General features: G+C 52.4%; 1 protein-coding gene across 1 annotated transcript in view; it reads left to right on the top strand.

Moving 5' to 3' along the window:
* Positions 1–15,491, top strand: part of AJAP1 (adherens junctions associated protein 1) — a 34,100-nt gene extending 18,609 nt beyond the window's left edge. The window contains exons 3-6 of the mRNA XM_050982633.1: positions 5,611–5,698; positions 8,436–8,678; positions 10,239–10,369; positions 14,939–15,491. Of these exons, the coding sequence (XP_050838590.1) occupies positions 5,611–5,698; positions 8,436–8,678; positions 10,239–10,311 (404 nt within the window). The 3' untranslated portion in view covers positions 10,312–10,369; positions 14,939–15,491. The remainder of the gene's footprint in view (positions 1–5,610; positions 5,699–8,435; positions 8,679–10,238; positions 10,370–14,938) is intronic.
* The last annotated feature ends 6,197 nt before the right edge of the window (positions 15,492–21,688 follow it).

Below are 21,688 nucleotides of genomic sequence, written 5' to 3'. Positions count from 1 at the left end.
GTCCGGTGAGGTGCCTTGACAGGAGCCCGCAGTGGGTGTGGTGCTCCTCTCGCTCCCTGTGGTCCCTCAGCTGTCCTCAGCACATGCCTGGGGGGTCAGGGTGGAACCACCTGTGTGTGGCACCCACAGGAGCTGGCAGAGCTGTCCCAGGCCCTCGATTCCATCAGAGCAGGTGGCTGCTGTTGTGCTGCTGCCCCCATATCCCTCCTGTGCTGTGTCCTTGTATCCCTCTGTGCTTTGCCTCTGGGTCTCTGGTGGTTGTGCAGGACCATGGGGCCCTTGGGGTGCACACAGGGTGGTAAAAAGACCCATTTCACTTCAGCAGAGGCAGCAGTGCTCGCTGAGATGAGCAATGGGAGCAGCTCTGTTCTGTCAGATCATCCTCTCGCCCCCCTTCCTCCTCGCTGAGGAGCGAGAGAAAAAAGCCAGAAACAATGCCTCCGTGAGTTGCTGACAGCAAAAACAAGCTTAAAAAAATTCCCCTGGAATAGGAATCACTCATCTCATAGGCAGGAGAGGCAGCAGAGGAGTGATGGCAAGTAATGCTCAGGATGAGAGCAGAGGCTGGCGCATGCACTGGCCCAGTGGGTGCTGCTGTGGGGGTTCAGGTGACCTGTGGCTCAGGTGTTCCTGTCCCCATGCCACCCCTGCTGCACCGCACAGCGCTGCTGGCATCAGCTGGGCGTTGCAAGATGTTCACCCAGGCGTAGTTTATGTTTGTGCTTTTCAAAAATGTGCTTCCTTCTTCAGGGCTGTCATAATCATTTTACTCTGGAGCAGGGAAAGAGAGGAATAATTAAAATTCCAGCAGGCTGCAAGTGGGAAGGGCTGTGAGGAGCGTTCACCGGGCACTCTCCACGTGGGCTGGGCTCCTCCAGCAAGGCAGAGCATCCCCAGGTCCCGCAGCCTCAGCCAAAGCAGAGAAGAGTGGAATGAATCAGAGCTGTCAGTGCGAGGCAGGAATTGCACTCGCTGGTTTGTCTGAGCCTCCTTTCAGGAGCTTTAGGATAAAGCCGTCTTTAATTAAACCTTTAAGTGCTTTATAAGGCAGAAAACTCCATGTGCTGTCTGCTGCTCTTAGTGGTATTTGATGACCGGTCGCGGCGCATTTGGCACCGCAGTCTGTGAGCTTGTGGCAGAGCTGGTGCTCAGGGACAACCCTTCACCAGGGCTGGGGTTCTCCTGGGGGAAAGTGGGGGCCATGTGGGCGTTGGCAGCTGGATCTGAGCTGGTGGTGGCCCCAGATCACCCCTCCCCACCTCCAGCCGGCAGTGTGTCAGGAATAAATAATAACAGAGGCGCTGCTTCCTGCTGGTGATGACCCTGCTTCCAAAAAGAGGGTGCAGTAGGGGGTTGCTGGAGGCGAGGAGATAGTAGATGCAAAAAGCTTCAAAGGAATTAATTAAAGATAAAATGTGTTTAAAAGAAAACTCTGGGCAGTGAGGATGGAGCTGCCTCTTTGATCCGCTGTGCCAAGGCGTGGGGTGGTGCTGCAGCTCAGGGACAGAGAGGAGGTGAAGGAGCTGGATGGTGTCTCCTGGGCTGGCACCACGGTTACCCTTCCTGGGAGCTTCCCAAAGGATCCCTTGTAGGGCTGAGCATCAGCTGCAGTTCTCCTGAAGGGTGGAGGATGTCGGTGGAAGCCAGAAAGGAGCGTGGCCATCAGCTGAGCTCCCTACGAGGGAGTCGGGACACTCCCCGGGATGCGCGGATGGCGAACGTGCCTGTGCACATCCTCCCACATGCCTCTCAGTGAGCCAGAAACTCTCCTCTGCTGCTCTCCAAGTATTTATTGCTCGGTGATATTTGCTGTAACACCTGAGAAGATAAGTCCCAGTGTCTTTAGCATAAACCTCCAGGATTTTCCTTCTTGGCAAAAACATTTTGCAGCAGCAGCGGGAAGATATTTTCTCTCTTTCATCAGTCCAGCTCAAAATTCCAGGAAGTTGCCAGCAGCCTTGGTGGGTTTTTTGCTGAAAAGCTGCGTTTTCACCTCAGGATGACTAACACTCCCTGGGCTGGGTTTCAGAGAGATCACTGATTTACCAGATGAAAAACCAAGCAGCTTTGCTGACCTCAGCTTTGCCAGCAAGAAGGTGTTGGGAAGAGCAGAGCCAAGGCTGTTTGTGGTGTGGTGAACTGGGCAGCAGAGGAACTGGCAGTGTAGTGTAAAAAGGCTTTTCAAGAAGATTTCTGCTGTGTCTCCTCCCCTGTATCAAACCCTTGTGGCTTTTGTAAATTATTTTCCTTACAAGCTATTAACCAGCAGTAGGTTCATGTCACGGCCAAATCTGGCTGATCCCTCCTGGGAAAGGCCGGCGGTGGCAGCAGGGAGGCCACACCACGCTCCTGATTGAATTGTTCTGTCCACAAGCAGCTTTATCAGGGGATGAGGTTTTTGGGGCTCAGATGTGATTTGTGATGTCTGGGGAAGCTGTAAAGCCTCTTGAGTCCAGCAGCTTTGTCCCAGCTTCTCCACAATGCTCGGGAGGAGGCATTGGCATCCTGGTGCTCAGGGCATGTGAGAACAGAGGAAGGGGACTTATGGCAGGACTGAGGATGGGATGCTGAGGAGAGGGAGATCCACACAGCATGTGTGTGGGAAGAGACTGGGGGTAGCAATATCTGGCCTGTAAGAGTAACTCCAGTTTTCTCCCTTCCAAATGAAATAGAGCTGTTTTCTCCTTTTTCTAATTTTATGCAGCTTCAAGGCCTTGACGAGGGTCTTCAAAGAGTTGCAGCTCGTAGCTGTTTTTATTGGGAAAATGAAAAATACAGGCTCCCTAACCAGAGCTGTTGAAATAAAGGCCTTGGGGGATAGAGGTTCTCTTTGTTTTTAATTAAGAGCTTATATCTCCTGTTCGCTGCCATGGCGCGCTCCTGCAGTAGCAAGACATTAGTCTCGAATGGATTTTCTCATGGAATTAATTCCATTGATGCAGAGCTGTCCGGGAGCCGTTTCAAAAGGTGGCCAGAAAGGCCAAACCTCAGCACTTTCATCTCAGCAGCAAATATATGGTCTTTAAAATAACAGATAAAAAAAAAAAAAAGCCCTGGCATTGGCTTGCTCTGAGAAGATTGAGGTTTTGCCCAGGATGTGGGGAATCGGGAGCTGGGTTGTGCTGCCCTGCTGGGATTCTGTGGCCCCTCTCCCCCCACCTTGGGGATCTAGAGGCCCCAGTGAGCGAGGAGTGCACACGGACGGCACGAGAGTGGAAAAACCCAGAGATATTTCAGCATTTCCGAGGGTTCAGAGAGCGCCTTTGAAGAGCTTTCCCTCCTGGCAGGCGGCATGCGGAATTCTGCTGCACTAGCAGAAGCGCAGAGGCTTGGACACACTTTCGGCTCCATTAAATACTTCTCCTGTAATTACCCTCCAGTTAAATGGTCACTGCGTCAAATTGCCTGGTAAAAGCCTTGGCAGGGGGAGCCCTCGCAGGGCTGAGGCTCTCGCAGGTGAGAGGGGCCAGGGCAGGGTGTCCCTCCCCGCGCTCCCGCCGCTGCCCTCCCTGCAGCTCCCTGCAGCTCCCTGTTTCCACGGTTAATAACGTGTAATTACATGGCCACCGGGTTCCATGACCCGCTGGGATCGGAGCTTTTGCCAAGGAGATGAGCAAATAAAACCCAGGCGCTGTAATCCCTGCTCCCAGGGTCTCTCTCTGGGGGCACAGGCTCTCATGGGGAGTTATGCCTGTGCCAAGCAGCTTCTTACACTGGAGGAGGAGGATTTTGCCCTATGAGCTATTGATTTTATCTTCCAAGTCCCCTTCCTCCATCCAGTTGGGCTTTGCGGGCTGTGTTTAAAATACTGCTTTGCCCTTGGCATCATCTCTGTCCACCTCACTTCACCCGCCAGGGTTCTTATGTCCCTTACAGGACATTCCCCTCTCAGAGGGTGCCCCACACCTTAACCCCCACCCCTCACAGACTGGATATTTGCTTGATCTTGCTCTATATGGCCCTACATTCTTTGAGGGCCTAATGGAAAGGATTTATTTGTAAATTTAGAATAAAGACCTGGTAGTGTTTATTGCAGCAGGTATTGCTATAGGGCTTCCCAGGGAGCCATCACAGGCAACCTGTTGGATCCTTTCCCTCTGTCCATCACCAGCATTGAGACAAAGGTCTTCTGTCCCCTTGAAATCCCCCTGGCTTCTGCAGAATTTATACATGATGCAAAGGAACTTTGCTGTGCCGGTACATATGGCAACTTATGTGTGTGATGGAGTCTAAAATTATCCAGCCTTTCTTAAAATCCATGTGTCCTGCTCCAAGGAGCTGCCATCCTTCCCAGTGCTCAGCCACCTGCAATCTGTTCTGCCTGTGCCTTTCCCATTACGTAAATGCAAGGATTAATTGCATCGTTAGGTTCTCCCGCGGCCCTGCCACCACTGCCTCAGCTCCCAGTGTTGCAGAAGGTCTCGTCCCCGACTCCGCTTCTGTTTTTCAAAGGAATCGGGCACTGGGCTGGTTTGATTTTATTTTTAGAGTCTTTCCTTTTATCTTTTTCAGCAGTGTCCCACTGGGAGCTGCTCCAAGGCTGCCGTGCAGGATGCGGCCGGGCTGGCTGCTGCCAGGGTGGGCGTCACTCCTGACCTGCCACACGTGGGCACGAGCTGCCACCACCCTCCTCGGGCCCGTGGGGACATGCTCCCATTGTCACCACCCTCTGGGAACTCAGGAGTCTTTCTCTGGGCCTCACCTTCAGGAGGTGGGGTGCCAGTGGGTGGTGGGGAGCCTCCCAGTGTGGCATTTTCCTTGTGAATTCCCCTGGGAGGTGAAACCCAGAGGTGGAGCAGCCAAGGAGTGAGCTGGAATTGGCTGTTGCCCACCCTGCCAACACGGGGGCCACTAGTGAATCCTTCTCCAGGAGCAGTGACTGCCCCAGTGCTGCCCAGTGGCCCCCAGGCACCCCCAGCTCCAGCTGAGCCAAGGCCCTGGCACTGACGCTGTCCTTGCCACAGACACATACGGATATATATATAAAACTGCTTATTTTCCTGTCATTCTAAGACTTATTTATTTATTAAAACTACCATCCATCAGGAGCTGCAACATCTGTTTGTGAAAAATAGCACATCCTTGGGCTGCAGCCAGGAAAAATCATTTCATTATGAAATTGCAACTGTAAGGCAGCACAAAATCACAAACATAGTGTACAGCGAGCTGCTTTTGTTTCCAAACTGCTCATTAGGAATGATCCACGAGCCAAAATGATACCCCGTGGAAGGTGAAGAGGGGGAAGTGAGCCCACCCGACCTGCAAGGCGAGCAGCCGCCAGTGCTGTAATTATTCTCCCTGGTGAATCCCGCACCCGGTGCAAGGCTGTGCTCGTCTCCCTTTCCGTCCCAGAGGGGAGACGTCTTCACTTCTCTTCCGTTCTTCGTGCCTAATTCGGGCTGACAAGGAACATACTTGAGAGGATAGGAAATGAGGAGCCTGGCTTACAGATTATTTTGTGTAAGGCAGGAGAGAGGATTGCGGCACCGCTGCCGGGGGCTGTGCGTGGCCTCGCGCTGGGAGGGGGTGGTGGGGGGCTGTGTGGGGAGGGGGTGCTCTGCCAGGGTCCCCTCAGTTCCCATCCCCACTGTTTTTTTCTTCTGTCTGCAGGTCTGGCTGTTCATCAGATAATCACTATTACCGTGTCCCTCATCATGGTTATAGCTGCGCTGATAACAACTCTTGTCTTAAAAAATTGGTAAGGCCCCTCCTGCTCTGCTTGGCTTGGGGGTGGCGTGGGATGGGGACAGGATGGGGATGGAGGTGCCCGTCCCGCTGCAGGTGCCAAAGCCTGTGGCACCTGCCAGGATTGCAGGAGAAAATGGGGGGTTTACAGCAAAACCTCCAAAGGAGGTTGGTGCATCCGGGTTTGGCTGGGCCTCCACAGCTTCCCCACCTCACACCACCTGGCCAGTGGCTTTGGGGACCAGCATGTGCCCAGGCTGGGTGGACAAGTCTCACAGGGCACGTGTGCATTGCTGTTCTGGGGCTGAGTGCCTCAGCACAGTGCCACCTGGAGAGGTCAGAGCCGTGTGTTGGGCCACAGCAGGTGCTCCCAGGATCTGCCCAGTGCCAGCAGCTCCTCCACTGCCTTCCCTAAGGAGGTTTGATGCTGCTGCTAAAATCCCCAGCCTGGCTTGACAAGAAGCAGCTGCACCTCCTGCCCTTCCCTGTGACCCCAGGGACAGAAGGGCACCTTCGACGCCCCTCAGGTGCCATGGTTTGAAGCATGCCCCAACCCCCAGGGCACTGCTGTGCTTCTCCAGCTTCATTTGCTCTGGTTTGTTCTCTCAGTGTGGCTTGGGCGTATGGCAAAATAGGTTAGCTTTCGCTCCAGGCACTCCTCACTTTACCTATTTTCCCAGGGAAACTGGCCTACTTTGAGGTCAGCGTTGCTGGCGTAGAGACACGGCTGCAGCACGGGGCTGGGGGGAGCGTGGCTGGTGGCTCTCCCCTCCAGCCTGGCCGAGCTCTGCGTGGGTGCTGCAGCAAATCAACTTCTGCAGCCAGGAGGCAATTACAACACCGGGTTGATGAGGAGCCTGCTGGCTCTCTGGGATGAGAGGAGAAGCCCTTTGCAGGGCTATGGAGGCATCTTCATCTTGGCAAAGCCCTAATGCTGAGCAGCTGCCGACTGAAAGCACCAAGGTTCTGTCCCCACAGCTGAACTTGCTTTGGGGAGTAGCCAGTGAGGCTCCCCCTCCTTTATCTCGAGTGGGATTTAATTCACAGCACTACCCTGGTTGCCGCAGTGTTTCAGTGAAGGAGCAGGGAGAATAGTTTATAAAACACTTGTGGGATTTGTCTCCAGTCGCAGCAGTGAGCGGTGCGAGTCATTGATCCGGCTGACCACAGCTTGGCAGAACAGCTCAGTAACTGCTGCTGAAGCCAAAAAGGGGGAAAAAATAAATCCAGTGATCAGTGTAGAATAGAAATGCTTTACAGTAAGTGAAATTGAGAAATCACCAGAGAAAATCCTCAGCAGGAGAGTGTGGGCAGCACCCAGGTGTGTCCAGGGTGAAGAAACAGTACCTGGGAGTTTGCTCAACTCTACCCACACTGCCTCGGTTCATTGGGTGACCCCAGGCCTCATTCAGGTGCTCCTTGGCAGGGCTGACCCACACCACACACGCTGGCCCTGTCCCCAGCAGGGACACGGTCGCTGTCCCCGTCCTTTGGCTGGCATTTGTCCCCCTCAAGCAGGACGGGTGAGCGATGGCTGCGTGCCAAGCCAGCGTCCTCCTTGTCACTGCTCCTCCTGCACATGTGCCATGGGGAGACAGCAGTTGGTTTAGGGCTGTCTCTTTCATTTGCATCAAGCAGAGCAGAGCCAGCAGCCAGATGCTGTCACCCTGGCCAGCACTGCTCCTGGCAGACCCCCACGCTCCTGTCCCCAGGGGTGCCCCTCCACAGACAGTGCAGGCATCCCCAGCTCCCACCGCCCTCGGAGCTGCCACCTCCCAAAGCTCCAGCATTCTGCAAGGCGCTGTCAATCCCATCTGGAAAAAGTGGCATCTTAATTAAATCAGTGTCTAGACCCTGAAATAGGACCAGGCTGATTGAGGGCGGCTCCTGCTAGCTGGGGTTCTCCTCGTCTCTGATGTACTGAGGCAGAAGTGTTGTGCAGCCACGAGATCCTTATGAAGCCTCCAGAGCTGGAGGAGCCTCTGGAGAGCAGGGCTGCCCTGCCAGCCATCCCTCTGCTGTGTCACACCAGGTCCTGAGCTCATTTATCCTGAGAAGTTCCAACCTGTTGGTGTCTCCCAAATGGAAAGGGTTTCACTTCATTGTTCTCACCTACATATTTTCACTTAAGAAAAGGCTTTTGCTTCCTGCAGGTACAAAAGTGTGACTCATTAAGTCATTCCTCTGATGGGAAAAAGCTTGTGTCTAAAATGTAAATTTGGTTCTTATAAAAAAGCACCGAGCCAAATGACTGCTTGTGGCTGATCTTTCCAATTCGGAATTGGAATTGCAATTTCTGAATTCTAATATAATATGGAACAATCTGTAATGACTGGTCAATCAGGTGAGTTCCCTTGCCAAGTTTCAGGGATACGGTGCCTGCCATCCCTTCTGCTTTGGCCTTTCAGGCCATAACAGACTCATAAAAATGTTGGAGGGAAACTTTTCACACAGACAGACAGTGGAATGAGACAAGGGGAGTGGTTTTCAACTAAAGGGAAGATTTAGATTAGATCTTAGGGGAAATTTCTTCCCTGTGAGGGTGGCGAGGCCATAGCACAGGCTGCCCAGAGAAGCTGTGACTGCCCCATCCCTGGAAGAGTCCAAGGCCAGTTGAACAGGGCTTGCAACAACCCAATCTAGTGGAAGGCATCTCTGCCCATGGCAGGGGGATGGAACTGAAGGGTTTTTAAGGTCCCTTCCAACCCAGCCCATCCCATGACTGTCTGATTCTCTCTCCCCCCGCCCAGCTGTGCGCAGAGCGGACGCCCCCGGCGCAACAGCCACCAACGCAAGCTGGACCAGCAGGAGGAGAGCTGCCAGAACCTGACTGACTTCGCCCCCGCCCGTGTGCCCAGCGCCCTCGACATCTTCACCGCCTACAACGAGACGCTGCAGTGCTCCCACGAGTGCGTGCGGACGCCCGTGCCCGTCTACGCCGAGGACACGTTGCACTCGCCCGGGGATTACAAAACCACCTTCAATGGAAACAGGTGAGGCTGACGCCGTGGTTTTCTGGCGTGGGGGCAGCACCATCCTGCTGGGGTGATGGGGCTCTGGTGCTCAGGGCTTGTCGCTGACATATTTTCTGAAAAATCCCTTTGCCAGGATTTTTTCTCCTGAGAAGCTGAGAGGCCTCAAAAACGAAATGTAAACAATAATTATCTGATTGCTTCCAATGTGGTTTGGAGGTTGCTTACCAACAGGTGCATCTTTGATTGGTCTCATGCAGATTGTTTTTACTTAATGACCAATCACAGGTCCAGCTGTGTCGATACTCTGGTCATTCACAAGATTTTATTATCATTCTTGTCTAGCCTTCTATCTGTACCCTTTCTCTATTTCTTTTAGTATAGCATTTTTCATATAATATGTATCATAAAATAACAAATCAGCCTCTGAAACATGGAGTCAAGATTCTCATCTCTTCCCTTGTCGAGGTTGCCTGCAAATTCCCCAAGGGGTGAAGTTCCAGGAACATTTGGCAGAGCCTCCTACCTCTTGGGTGCTCACCCGCTCATAGTTCAGTGTGGGATTGGCCCCCTGACCCCCAGTTCTGGCGGTGAGGCTGGGTGGGTGCCTCAGCAGGCCCTAGCCCTGCAGGGCTGAGCGAGCTCAGCACCACACATGGTGTTCATTTCCCAGCTGCTGCTGCTCCTGCCAGCACATAAAATGCCACTGGATCCATTTTTCCAGCGCCTGTGCTGTCTCCTCAGTGGCATCGGCAAAGCTGCTGGGCTGCAAACAAGCAGGTGATTAATGGAGGAGCAGGCAGTGAGAGCCAAATGAACCGTTTGGCTGCTGCAAAACAACGGCACAGCACTAACAAGGAGTGTCATTTGCAGCCAAGGGATGTGGCCGTGCTCTGCCAGCCCCTTGCCTGCCTGGGGGGGAATCAGGAGCAGTGGGGTTAGGAGCGATGTTTCCCACACCACAGGCTGTCTCCAGAGTGCTTTCACTGGGTGCTGGTGTGGTTTCACCATATGGTAAATGTGTGTCCCTATCAAAGGCAGAGGGGAAGCCAGGCTGAGAGTTTTGAGGGAGAAAATGAGCAGCTGATGCTCCAGACAGCCTTGAGGAACCACGACATGTGTGGCAGCCACAGCCCAGATCTGCCTGCCCCAAGGACAGGCCTGGAGCCAGCAATTTGATGCCTTTCAGCCAGCATTGATGCCTTTTCAATCAGCATATCTTGCGTGTGTGCAGCGTTCTGCTCATCTGCATTTTCCAGGGTTTCTTCACATCTTGGGAGGTAGAGAACTGGCAGGGAGTGTCACACCATTTTCTTGGGTGTCCACAAGCCTTGGTTTGATATGAACTCCAGCCAGGTGACAGAGTGCCTGTGTTATGGCTAGCAGAGATCATGGCTTTTTCACCATCCAGGGATGCTTTCTGGGACCCTCTATCCCACAGCACTTCCAGGCAGCCCCGTGAACCCACTCAAAGCATCACTCTAGAGAGATGAAAAACAGCAGACTGCAGCAGGCCACCCTGGCTTGCACCGTGTGTGTTACGTACCAGCGTGTACAAGCCCCTCTTTCTGCTCACTGCAGACCCTCTTCTTCTGACCGGCATCTTATTCCCGTGGCCTTTGTGTCTGAGAAATGGTTTGAAATCTCCTGCTGACTGGCCGAAGCCTGTTTGACTTCTGGGGGCAGGGCAGACGCCAGCGGGCTGTTTCCTGGTACGTACCGCGCTCCCCGCATCCATCCCGCACCCATCCTGTGCCCCCGCTGTGCCCTTCGTACCCTGCCTGGTGCCATCCTCCCTCCTGCACTTCCTTCAGTGTGACTGGACATATTCCATGCCATGGATGGGGCACTGGGAGCCAAACAAGGCTCCCTTTTCCAGGGAGGTTAATTGCAGACAGGCCAACTCTAACAGGGAGGGACTGGGATGGACAAGGACTCAAAAGCAAAGGGTTCCTGGGGCAGCCTTGAAGTTCAGCCTGATCCCATGGTTCCAGCCCACCTCTGAAACCTCAGCAAGCCACATTAATTTCCATGCTGGGAAATGGCCTGATCTGTAATTAACCTCTGGTGGCATGATGGACAGCCCGCCTCGTTGGAGCATGCACGCTCCACCAAGCATCTGAAAGCTCATTTGGTGATGTTTGCTGTCATGAACACTTCCATGCTCACTGCAAGGGTGCTGGGGTCCTCCTCCTCCTCCTCCTCCTCCTCCTCCTCCTCCTTCTCCTCCTTCTCCTGCTTCTCTGCAAGGCCAACCCTTAGAGCACAGTCCCCAGCAGCCAGTCAGACCTGGGGTGTTGCTGAAGGAGTACAGTGATGATCTGGTTGCAACGGTACAATTTTGGGGATTTCCTTCTTTTTTGTTGAGTTGGCCTGAGCTGTTTTCACCTCCTTGTGTCACTTTTGAAGATGGCAGAGCTGATAGCAATGGCAGGAAAAGTCTGTGTGTGCCAGCTCGCCCTGGGCAGCGGTGCCCGCTTGAGCCACGTGCTCAGGTGAATTAATTGCTCTGTCCCAAGTCTCTGCTGTAATGAATCATATATTCAGTGTAAATGAAATTTCCAGCCTTCCCTGGCTGCAGCTCACTTGGAATAGCCTGTTTAACATTATGCACAGCTATTGAACACAGAAATATAATTAGATTAGAATGAAAGGGAATAAAAAGTTAATGATCTTGGCCGTGCTGGGGCTGTGGTGTCTAGACAGGGCAGGTGAGGTGTGTGCCAGCACAGTGGGGCAGAGAGCAGGGATTCACCTGGCATGGCCCCACTGCCCCCCCCAGAGCCTCTTCTGGCTGCAGCAGCTTCACTGGTGAAGGTGAGAGGCTCTCACTCCCCATCCACTGACATGCTCATGTTTTTTCTCTGACTCTGTTGTTATGGCCATTGTCTCAGGGGACAGAGGGCAAAGGAACCCAGGTAGGAGCTGGTGCCAGAAGAGACGGCAGCAGGAGAGGGAGCATGGAGAATCTGCAGGGAGCACCTCAGGAATAACCACTGGGCCTCTTCCACCCTCAGTTTTGTAGTTTGGGATGTCTTTCCATGGGCTTAAAGTGAATTAAAAAGAAATAACACATAAAGCAAGCCAGCTACATTCAATGCCATCTACAGCTCTCCATGGTAGAGGGAAGGAAGGAGCAGCTTGAAGCACTGTAGAAATCCTGTGTGGATCCCACTGCTCCTGCTCCAGGTCCTGTGAAACCCCAGGCGAAAGACTGTGGCCTGGTCACCTCCATAGATTTCTTTAAATAGCCTGAAGCCATTCCATTACGCCTTATTAAATCCTTGAAATTCTCATTGATCCATTTTCATGGAATCCATAAAACGCACATTGACGCGCTCTGGAAAAATCTATCGGGCTCGTACCTGGAGCATTAGCTCTGTAATGGCACTTCAATTACAGATGCAATTCTGGAAGCTGCTGTTTGGTTTCATTAGGGATAACAAAATGAGATTGATCCCGAACCTGTCCTACCTGTTCTCTGCATGTTTACTCTGCACAGGTGTGTTTGCACCAGGGTGTTTCTGGGACGTGCTTGCATAAGTGGTGTGTCCCAGCTGAAACCAGGTGCTGGTGGGAAATCCCTCAGGTGAAGTGAGCATTCCAAGTTTCATGTGTCACTGTGTGAGGTGCAGATGGCATGGAGATGAGCTCCCTGCTAGGCTGTCCCTGCCAGGCTGTCCCTGCCACCGTGGTTGCCTTGTGCTGTCACCAGCTGCCAAGTGCCAGAGGAGCAGTGGGATAGAGGGAAGCAGAGGAGTGGAGGCATGGAGGATGCCTCTCCAGCTCTTGTTACTAGGGGAGAGGCTGGTGGAAAAGGAGATGCAGCTGCCTGGGCTGCACCGCTTCCGGGGGAATGAGCATTTCCTGGCTGGCATCCACAGCTGCAGCAAGGTCACCTGAAGGGGACAGTTGCTGTTGACCCACTGCACCACATCAGAGGAGAAGGAGAATCTGGAGCATGTGCAGCTTTTTGGCTGGAGGGGCCACATGCAGCTTTCTCCTCACAGCCCCTTTCTCCTAGTGTTTTACAGATTTTAGTTGACAGCACTTCACAGCTCTGTCTCATGTGCACATTAGTGCTCCTGATGGTGTGGGGCCAGAGCTGGAGGCACAAGGCTGGTGGCATGTCCCAGGACAGGGATGGCAGGACAGAGGTGCTGCAGATGTTTTGTTGAGATGACCACTGGGAGCCAAGTTGGAATTTAATGTGAACTTCACATCTGACAGTCTGTCAAACTGGTGTGAGGACTGACCAGCTGGCACCCCGGCCTTGGGTGATGCCAACAGCCCCATCAGGCTGGGCTGAGCAGTTGAGGCAGCAGATATAAGGGACAGCACTGCTGAGCATCTCCAGCCCAGAGAGCTGCAAGCAGTGTCATGGTTGTGTCAGAAAACATAGTAAAACTCATCCAGGTACACAGGGAGCAGATGTTGAAGCTATTTCCTGGGGTCAGATTCCTCCTGTGCCAGCAGGAGCCATGGGTAGGGTTCCTGTACTGCAGGCATGGTCCCTGCCAGGGCACCGTCCCTCCCCACAGCAGGCAATGCTGCCCATGGCAAGCAGCTGGTGGAGCTTTCCAGCAGATTGCCTGTGCTGGCTTCTGGGCCCCACTGGAGCACCAGCTCCTTGGTAGATGTCACACCTCAGTGGATGTCACACCTCAGCAGCAGCTGCCAGCAGCTGCTCCTGCAGGCAGAGAAGTCTGTCTGCAGCAGCCTGGTGTGCCAGTGCAGCCTCAGTGTGGCCCTGGGCTGGCTAGGTGAGGAGAGCAGCAGTCAGTGGAAGCTCCCAGGAGTTACCTGAAGGGAGGGGTGAAAAGGAAATCTCTTGCCTGGTGCCAGTGGTGCTGGAGGAGCACCCAGACAGAGGCAGGAGCACCACCACTCTGCAGACCAGCACACGTGCCAAAGGCTTGAGTGGCTTTGTCCAGGCACCACAGCACAGGATGGTTGGTTTGGCTTGATTTCATCCTGGCTTTGGGGCTTTCTGAAATGAAGTTTGAGATTCCACATTATTCTTGTCCTTAATCCCGCTCTCTTTGACTGAAAAACCCCATGGAATGAGATTATACAAAAATCTGTAAGGTTGATCAAGCGCTGACCTACTTTGCACAAAGAGGCTATTTGGGATACAATACCGATTGTACACCCTGCTGTTGTGCATTAACCAGTGCCCACCAGGAGCCACAGGACACCTCTGGCAGGGAGGGGACAGTTTGGGGCCAGCAGCTGTGCTGGTTTGGTGACACCAGCCTGACCCTGCCCTGGCACAAGGCGGTGAGAGCTGACAGTGCTGTGTGTTAAAGCCACGCTCGAACACGGCAGCAGCTGCTGCTGGCCCCGTTCTGCCTAACAACAGCAAATGGTTTGTGTTAACATTACCAGATAATGAGTCATCATAAAAGATCCCAGCTTGTCTTTGGAGGAGTAGCAGCAGTCCCAGCACAGCCCCAGCACAGGAGATTAAGGACTCTGGAAAATCTGTCTCGCTAATTAAGACTTCAGGGTTGTTCTTGGAGATGGTGAATTGGGCATCCTGCTTAAAAATAGTGGGATTTTAGAGAAAGAATCCTGGAACAAAAAGCACAGCACATTCTGGATGCTGATCCCAGCCAGGCAGAGGGCACAGGTAAGGGATGTGTGGGTTAGGAATGTGTGTCTTGAGCATGGCTGTACAGGGTGTAGGTACCTGCTGGGAGCTGTCTTTGGCACACCCAGCTGTGCTACAGCTCATTAACTGTCACAGACATGTAGAGCAAGTGGCCACATGCCAGTGATGGGGAGTGATTGTCTTCACATTGAGGGTCCAAGATTGCACAGGAAGACATCTTCCAGTAGATGGTAAATAAATAGCTTAAAGACTTTGATAGGATCTCTGGTTTGGTGCTTAACCAATTCCCTATTGATTCTTTAGATTTAACTTTAGAAAATCTTGTTAGTGCTTGTCATCATCTGCTCGTCTGCCAGAGCACTCACTGCTCAAGGCCCGAGTGTGAGAAGCTGCAGAATGCAGGGATGATCTGGAGTAAATCCCACTCTGGAAAAAGCCCTGAGGAGAGAGAAGTAGTGGTCCCAATCCCCAGCACAGACCAGAAGCTGCAGAGGAGGAGGAGGAGGTCACTGATACCCTGCTCCCTCAGGAATCCCACAGCTCCACAGCCAAGAGGGAAGGAGGAGGAAACCTCTAGGCTGTGAGAGATTATCCAAGCAAAGATGCAAGACTTGGTGCAAATTCCCTGTCGTGACTTAATCTTTCTTTTTCTTCTCGTCCTCAACAGGATTCCATTGGTGAACCTGTAAAAAATATAAAAAAATAATGGGTTACCTGTACCTACCATTTCTGTTTACCAGTAGGAGACTCAAAGAGCAGCGTTCTATGGGCCAAATATATTTTTATAAAAATGAACACGCCTATAGGTAACTGCGTTGTCAAGGAGCACGTTTTTGGGAGGAGAGAAAGGAAAGTGTGCGAGTTAAGAATCCCGTGGAGGAGGAGGAGGAGGAGGAGGAGGAGGAGGAACCAGCAAGGGATGGAAAGGGAAGGATGAGCGCCTGGAGCCCGGCCATGGACGGTGACTCTGAACCTGTGCCAATAATTACCATTATGTGCCATGAACTGATGCAAAGACTTTGCAAAGAGCTGAGACAATAACGCCTGGAAATGTTGTGGAGGACAAGTGGGGCATCTCTTCTGGTGGGGTCATCCATTCCGGTCCATACGCGTACATACATACGGTATATGTAGAGAGAAAATATATATATATACACACACAAACACTTTTTGTACTGTAGCAATTTTTGAAGATCTTAAATACTCATTTTTAAAGAAGATGTCATGGGCTAAAAGTCTCATTTCTTTAACACGCATCATGCAAACTGGGTGATCTGATGTTTTCTACTTTGGCAGCTTGCCTGTCAACCTATATGTGTATATATAGGTAGACATATATACATATATATACGTGTGTGTGTGTATGTATAGACATATATATGTATGTATACATATATATATATAATTTTGGTTCTTTTTGGAAATGCTTTTCCAGCAATGTGACCGTGGTAGGAGACAGCTGGGGCTGTGCTGCCGGAGGGAAGCCGAGGAAAAGCTTCCCAAAACCATCCAGAGCACAGCTCAAGGCAGTGCTGAAGGTATTTCCAGGCTTCTGTATCCCGATACACCATCAAGATCAATGGGAAGAAGCTGGAAATCCTGGGCCTGCCCCGTTTCCACAGTGCTGTGATTTCTGCCGTGCTAGGCATGACACCTCGGGGCTGGACGGGGCAGATTTTAGGGGTGGACTTCCAAAAGATGGGCCTCTCTTGGCACAGAAGAAAAATTTTAGGAATGGGGTGTGGGAAGGTTTTTGGAAAATGGCTTCTGAATTGGCCACAGCACCAAAGTTTACTCAGCCCTGTGTGAGAAACCAGAGGAAGGAGCTCATGTCCTCCTCCCCCAGCCTGGGGCTGTGGGATTGAGAGAGCCTCTTCCTTTGTTCTCCTGGTCTTGGCTGACTCTGCTGCAGCAGGAGAAGACACAGCCGGCTGTCCACAATCCTGGAGATCTCTTAATAGTGTTTAAAGGGAATTTTTGCCAGGGAAGCACGATTCTGCAGGCTCCAGTTTGGTGTGTTGCTCTAGAAACACGTCCACGCCCATCCGGCTCCTGCTGGGGTGGGTGGTGTTCATGGGTGCTGACCCTAAACCCTCTGTCCAAGTCTTTCCATGGAGTCAGGTGCTGCCATGCTGTGCTGCACATCAGACACTGGGATGGGTCTCACTTGGGTCCCTTCAATGTTAAAAGGGTGGAAACGACAGCAGAGATCAGACCAAAGTCCTCCAGTTCTTTTTGTAAACTGCCCTTGGTAAATACTAGTGGTTTTTTAGAATTGTCCAGATCCACGTTTCTACTCCCCCACTGATTACTCAGCTCCTTTTCTTTATGATAATGAACGTGCAGTTTAAAAACAAAAAAAAAAAAAAGTAGAACCCTGTGGTGTTGCGCATAGCCACGCGTGCGGTCTCTTGTTCCCGTGTCCTTTTCTGTCCTTTTCCCATGCAATTGCACAGTCTGGATTATTTGTCCTGAATTTTTGGACGCTGCCTCAGACAGAAGTCTTCCTTGCCAGCCCTGACAATTACCTGCGGACTTGAGCCAACCATCCCCTGGGCAGAGCAGTGTCTCCTGGGTGGCTCATGTCCTGCTCTCCAGAGCATTGGATGCCTCCAGGGAGAAGAGGAGACAGTGTCTTGCTAGAGCAGTGGCCCCCAAAGCTTTAGCTGTCCCTGGGGAACGTGGGGGGTGTCTGTCCTTGGGAAGTGTGGAGTCTGAGCAACTGCTCCAGGGTCATCTCAGTGTCCTGGGGCTTTCCTGTGACGCTGGTGTCAGTGGTGCAGCCCCTGCCCACAGGTTCTCCTCCCTCTGTGACTTAATGGGAATCCATCCACGCCAGCTTTGAGCTGTGTTCCTTGTGCTTCTCCCCTTAATCTTCCTATTTATTTCATTCCCACAGGTATTCCAGTGTAATCATGGTAGCAGTATGACAGAAATATATCTCAGCTCCTTCATTGCAGGGCATCTGAAGCAGCATCCTGTGTTTCTGCATGGATGGAACCTGCTGCCCGCAGGGAAGTTGTCAGGCAGAGCTGGGAGATGCCAGGGCAGCACGGGCAGCACTGGTGAAAGCAGTGGTGATGATGGCAGTGGTCATGGAGAGGCACCTGGCTCACAGGAAATTTCCTGTGGAGCTGGGGAAGAGGAAGGGAAAACGTGTGTGTATGTGTGTATGTGTGTGTGAGAGAGAGAGAGAGAGAGGGGAGGTGAATCACTGCAACCCTGAGGATGGGCACAGGTTTCAGAGGGCAGGACTTGCATGAGCTTCCCCCCAAGTCTGCACAGGACATGTCCTGGTCTCCCCAGAGCTGAGCAGTGAACCAGGGAACAAAAGTAGATGCACAATCTTCCCTTATTTATAAGGACCAACAGCACTTGCACTTTATCAGAGGAAGCCTCCCCCCATCCATGCTGGGCCACTGCAGTGGAGGGAGAGGAGGAGGAGGAAGGGCTGGGATGGAGCTGCTGATGGAGTGATGGACAAGGCAGGATCCAGGCATCCCAAGGTCTTGCACAGTGAAGAGAAATGAACTGTGTTGATCTCATTCCTTCCTATTGATGAAAGCCAAAAAACAAGAAAGAAACGAGAATAGAAAGTCGCATTTCCATGGCATAGTCTATTGAGGAGATCTTCCCACTGTGGAAAGGCAGGGAAGCATGGTATTCTCAGACACGCTCCTGTGGGAGCTTTGTCATGTTTTGGGCACATCTTCTCACCCCAAGGTCCTGGAAGCCTGAAAAAAAGAAAGTTTTGCTCCTTGCTTTGCTGTAAGCCCTCAGCCCACTGCTGCTTCTTTGTTTTCAGTTCATTTTCCAGATTTCTTAGCCCCTGCACAGTCCCTGAGAAACACACCATGGCAGCCAAGAGGCTGCCACATTCCCCAGACACGTCATGGGGTGTCTGTGTGTCACTTGTGGCTCTTAGGGGAGAAAGTGGTGTGGCACAAGCCACCCATGGCAAGGAGACGTTGGCTCTCCTTGGGCTCTGCAGCAAGCCCAGGCTTCCCAGGGCTGTCTGGGACTCTCCTCCCACCACATCCCTTGCAAACCCTGAGCAGGAGCCACAGGATGTGCTGCTCCCACCGGGCCAGGGGTCAGTGCCACTGTTGCCACCAGCACCGGTGGGCTTTGTCCTGCACCAAACTGAGCAAGTCTGGGGCTCCAGGTCTGAGCTCCTACATCATGGCACCAACAGGTAGGGCAGGCAGGGTTTGGTCCTCAATCCCCTGACCTTTGGAAGCCAGGGTCCCCCGAGGGCAGCTTCACCCCACAGCGCCCCGGGCAGAGCCGGTCCTGGGCAGCCGCCTGTCTCTCCAGATCCGATCGTTTACCTTCACTCTGTCTTCCCAGCTGGAGAAAGGGCGGCCGGTGGTGGTGGCAGGAGCCATGCTCCAGGGAACACCAGTGCTCCATGGGACACCATGGAGTCAAGGGCACCGAGCCTGCCAGGAGGTCACCGAAGCGATGGCAGAGCTGGCGCGGGGACGGATTTCAGGTTACCTCTTCTCCACTGGCAGCTTGTTGCAAAGGAAGGTAGTTCAGCTGAAACGGTAGTTAAATAGTAGATATTCTACACATAATATATATTTTGTAAAAAAAAAAATTAAAAAAAAAATAAAATAGAACAAAAATATATCTATTCTATCTCAGCCCACCCATTTCAGGATGAATGTGGTTGGAATTTTCGTTCAACCAGATATTAAATCTGTACTCGATTTTTTCAAAACCAGCAAGAAATCCCTTGCCATTTCCAAGTCTGTGGGTTTGGTCTCCCGAGCTCATCTAATGCTTCTCACACATTTTTAAGAATTACTCTCAGCATTTGTAGGTACATTTTTAATAGTGTCACGAGTGGAGAAAATATTTACTTTGAAAAAAGTATATGTTGCACAAAAATGTACACTAAGGGCACAGATTTCTGACCCAGATTCTTCTATTTTAGGTTCCAAGGGGTTTATTTTTTTGTTTGATAGGACATGTACAGTGAAGTTTACACTTTATTTTTATTTTGCCAAAACCCGTTTTCTAACATGAGACAGTTTTACTTTGTAACCGGTTTTACATCACTGAGTACTTCTTTCTTTTCCTGGGAAAATCCTGCACCAGGAGACACCCGGTGGAAGCGCCGTCGCCTTTTGGCGTCGTGGCTGCCCCACCCGCCCACAGCGCGAGCTGGGGCAGTGCCAAAAGGACCTTTTCTTCCTGAGCGGTTTTTAATTTGTCTCTGTCCGTGGAAGCCGTGTATTTGGAAGCACTGTAAATGCCACCCTGTCCCCTTGCCCTCTGTATATTTAGTACTCTGATGTTGCTATTAAAACTGATATGAGAACTGCGCAGCCGCTGGTGACTGGGTTTCTCCGCACGCGGCCACGGTCCCCGGGGAGGGGACGGGGTTGGTTTGGTGTCCAGGGGGATCCATGAGCAAGGAGTCCAGAGGCTTCCCTGGGGAAATCCCCCTGTTCCAAGCTGTGCACACCTCGGGTGAGCAGCAGGGAAATAGACCTGCCTCCATCCTGGGAGGAGGGTCTTGTGCATCCCCTTGGAGTCCCTGCCACAGCAGTGCCACCTCCACACCCTGTGGCACAGGTGGGAGGGTGCCAGGTCCCCGGGCTCACCCAGTGTCCCCCAGGGCTTTGAGGGGACCCTGTGTGCCTTGGCACAGCTGCTTGGAAGAGAGAAGCCATTGAATAGGACTGTTGGGGAGTTAATTAAGCATCACTAAAGATGCCTTAAACAAACAGCTCTGCTGTGAAATCACTTCATCCAGCTACATCTTTTACCCAAGGAGGAGTCCTGGCTGTGAGCAGGTAAGTGGTGGCTCTGCACATTGGGTGTGGAGCAGGTGATGATGGGTCATACTCAGGGCTGACCCTGCTGTGCAGCTCAACAGATGGACAGACAGATGGACAGATGGATAAGGAGACTGGGCAGCACAAGGAGGGCTCTTACTGGGCAGCAGGGCCAGCTCCCATAGCCCCCCTGGCTCCCACAGCATCCCCCTTCCTCAGGGCCCTGTGGGACAGCACGGCTGTCATCCTCTCAGTACCATCTGACCTGGAAAGGAGGAAAAGCCTTCATTGGTGTCCATGTTGGCTTTGAAGAGGGATGGCCTGGGATGACAGAGACCCTCACAGCCACCTGCCACTTGCATTCCCAGGCTGTGGCAGCAGCCTTCCCACAGTGCCAGCACCCTCCACAACTCTCCATGCCAGACCAGAGATGATGCCCAGCACCAGCCCAGCCAAATCTCCAAAAGCTCCATTCTGCAGGAAAATATATAGAAAAATGGGGAGGGACAAAGTGAGCTGCTCTTCATTTTAGGGCCAAATTGCCAGCTTAAATCACTGAGACAATGTGTACAAGCGAACAGGATGCAAATGGCCTCAGAGCTGCATATATCAGCCGGAGAACTCTGTTCATTTCCAGATGCAAGTGGGATTTCAGGGCATGAAATACAGTGCTAGGTTCTCATTCCTTTCCCTGCTATTTATCACAGCCAGAAACGTACTCACCAGCCTGAGCTGTTCCAAGTGACGCTGCTGGGAGCGTGGAGGAGAAATATTGTGCTGAGCTGTGGGAGAGGGATTGGGGTGGGACAAGGCAAGCAGCCAAAGGGAAGAACCAGCATCCCTACTCCCTCCAGCACCCATTGCCCCAGCGTGGAGCCAGGAGCATCCCCTCCTGCTGCTCATCCTGCTGTGCAGCAAGGGCCAGGGCACGGCCACCACACACCATGCCCTGGGTTAAACGGTGCCACAAGTGGTGCCCAGGGCTGGAGGGGCCATGACAGGGTCACCGTCCCCTTGTCAGCACTGGAGACTGCCAGCTCATGTCCCTTCCAGCGCTGCTCGGCAGGGCGAGGCAGGAAAATGAGGCTGGAAACAAAACACCACACACTGGTGCCACAGCACACAGTTCTGATAAAAAGTAGGACTAAGCATTATCCAAGTTTAATTATTATAATTATACCGGGGCGAAGTAATTGCTGGGGATATTTTAAGCTTCAATCAACATGCTATTTTGAAAACCGAAGCCTTGATTTACCCAGGGCGAGGTGGTAACCATCAACAGGCACCCGTGCTGCTGGCAGCCAGAGGAGCCCACCGGGAGGGTTTGGGAGCTGCCTGGAGCTTCTCGTCTTAAAATAGGGATTTGGGAGGGTGGGGGGGGTGAGACAAGCAGTGGGAAGGTGGAAAGGGGTCCTCCATGTCCCACAAAGCATTGACTAGAAGCCTGGATGCAGCAACAGGATGGGCTGCAGGAGCAGCATCAGCTTCAGGAAGAGAAGCCACGCAGGATAGGCAACCCCAGCTCAGCGGTGGCTCTGAGGAAGATTGGCTGGGGCTGGATGATGTAGTGGTGCTGAAATCATTTAAGCTTGTTATGGTGGTTTCTATGGCTCTCTGGCTGGATGTAA

This window comes from Serinus canaria, chromosome 21 (genome assembly GCF_022539315.1).
Source record: "Serinus canaria isolate serCan28SL12 chromosome 21, serCan2020, whole genome shotgun sequence".
NCBI lineage: Eukaryota > Metazoa > Chordata > Aves > Passeriformes > Fringillidae > Serinus > Serinus canaria.
Note: the sequence above shows the minus strand (reverse complement) of the source record. Positions and strands in the feature narration are given on the sequence as shown.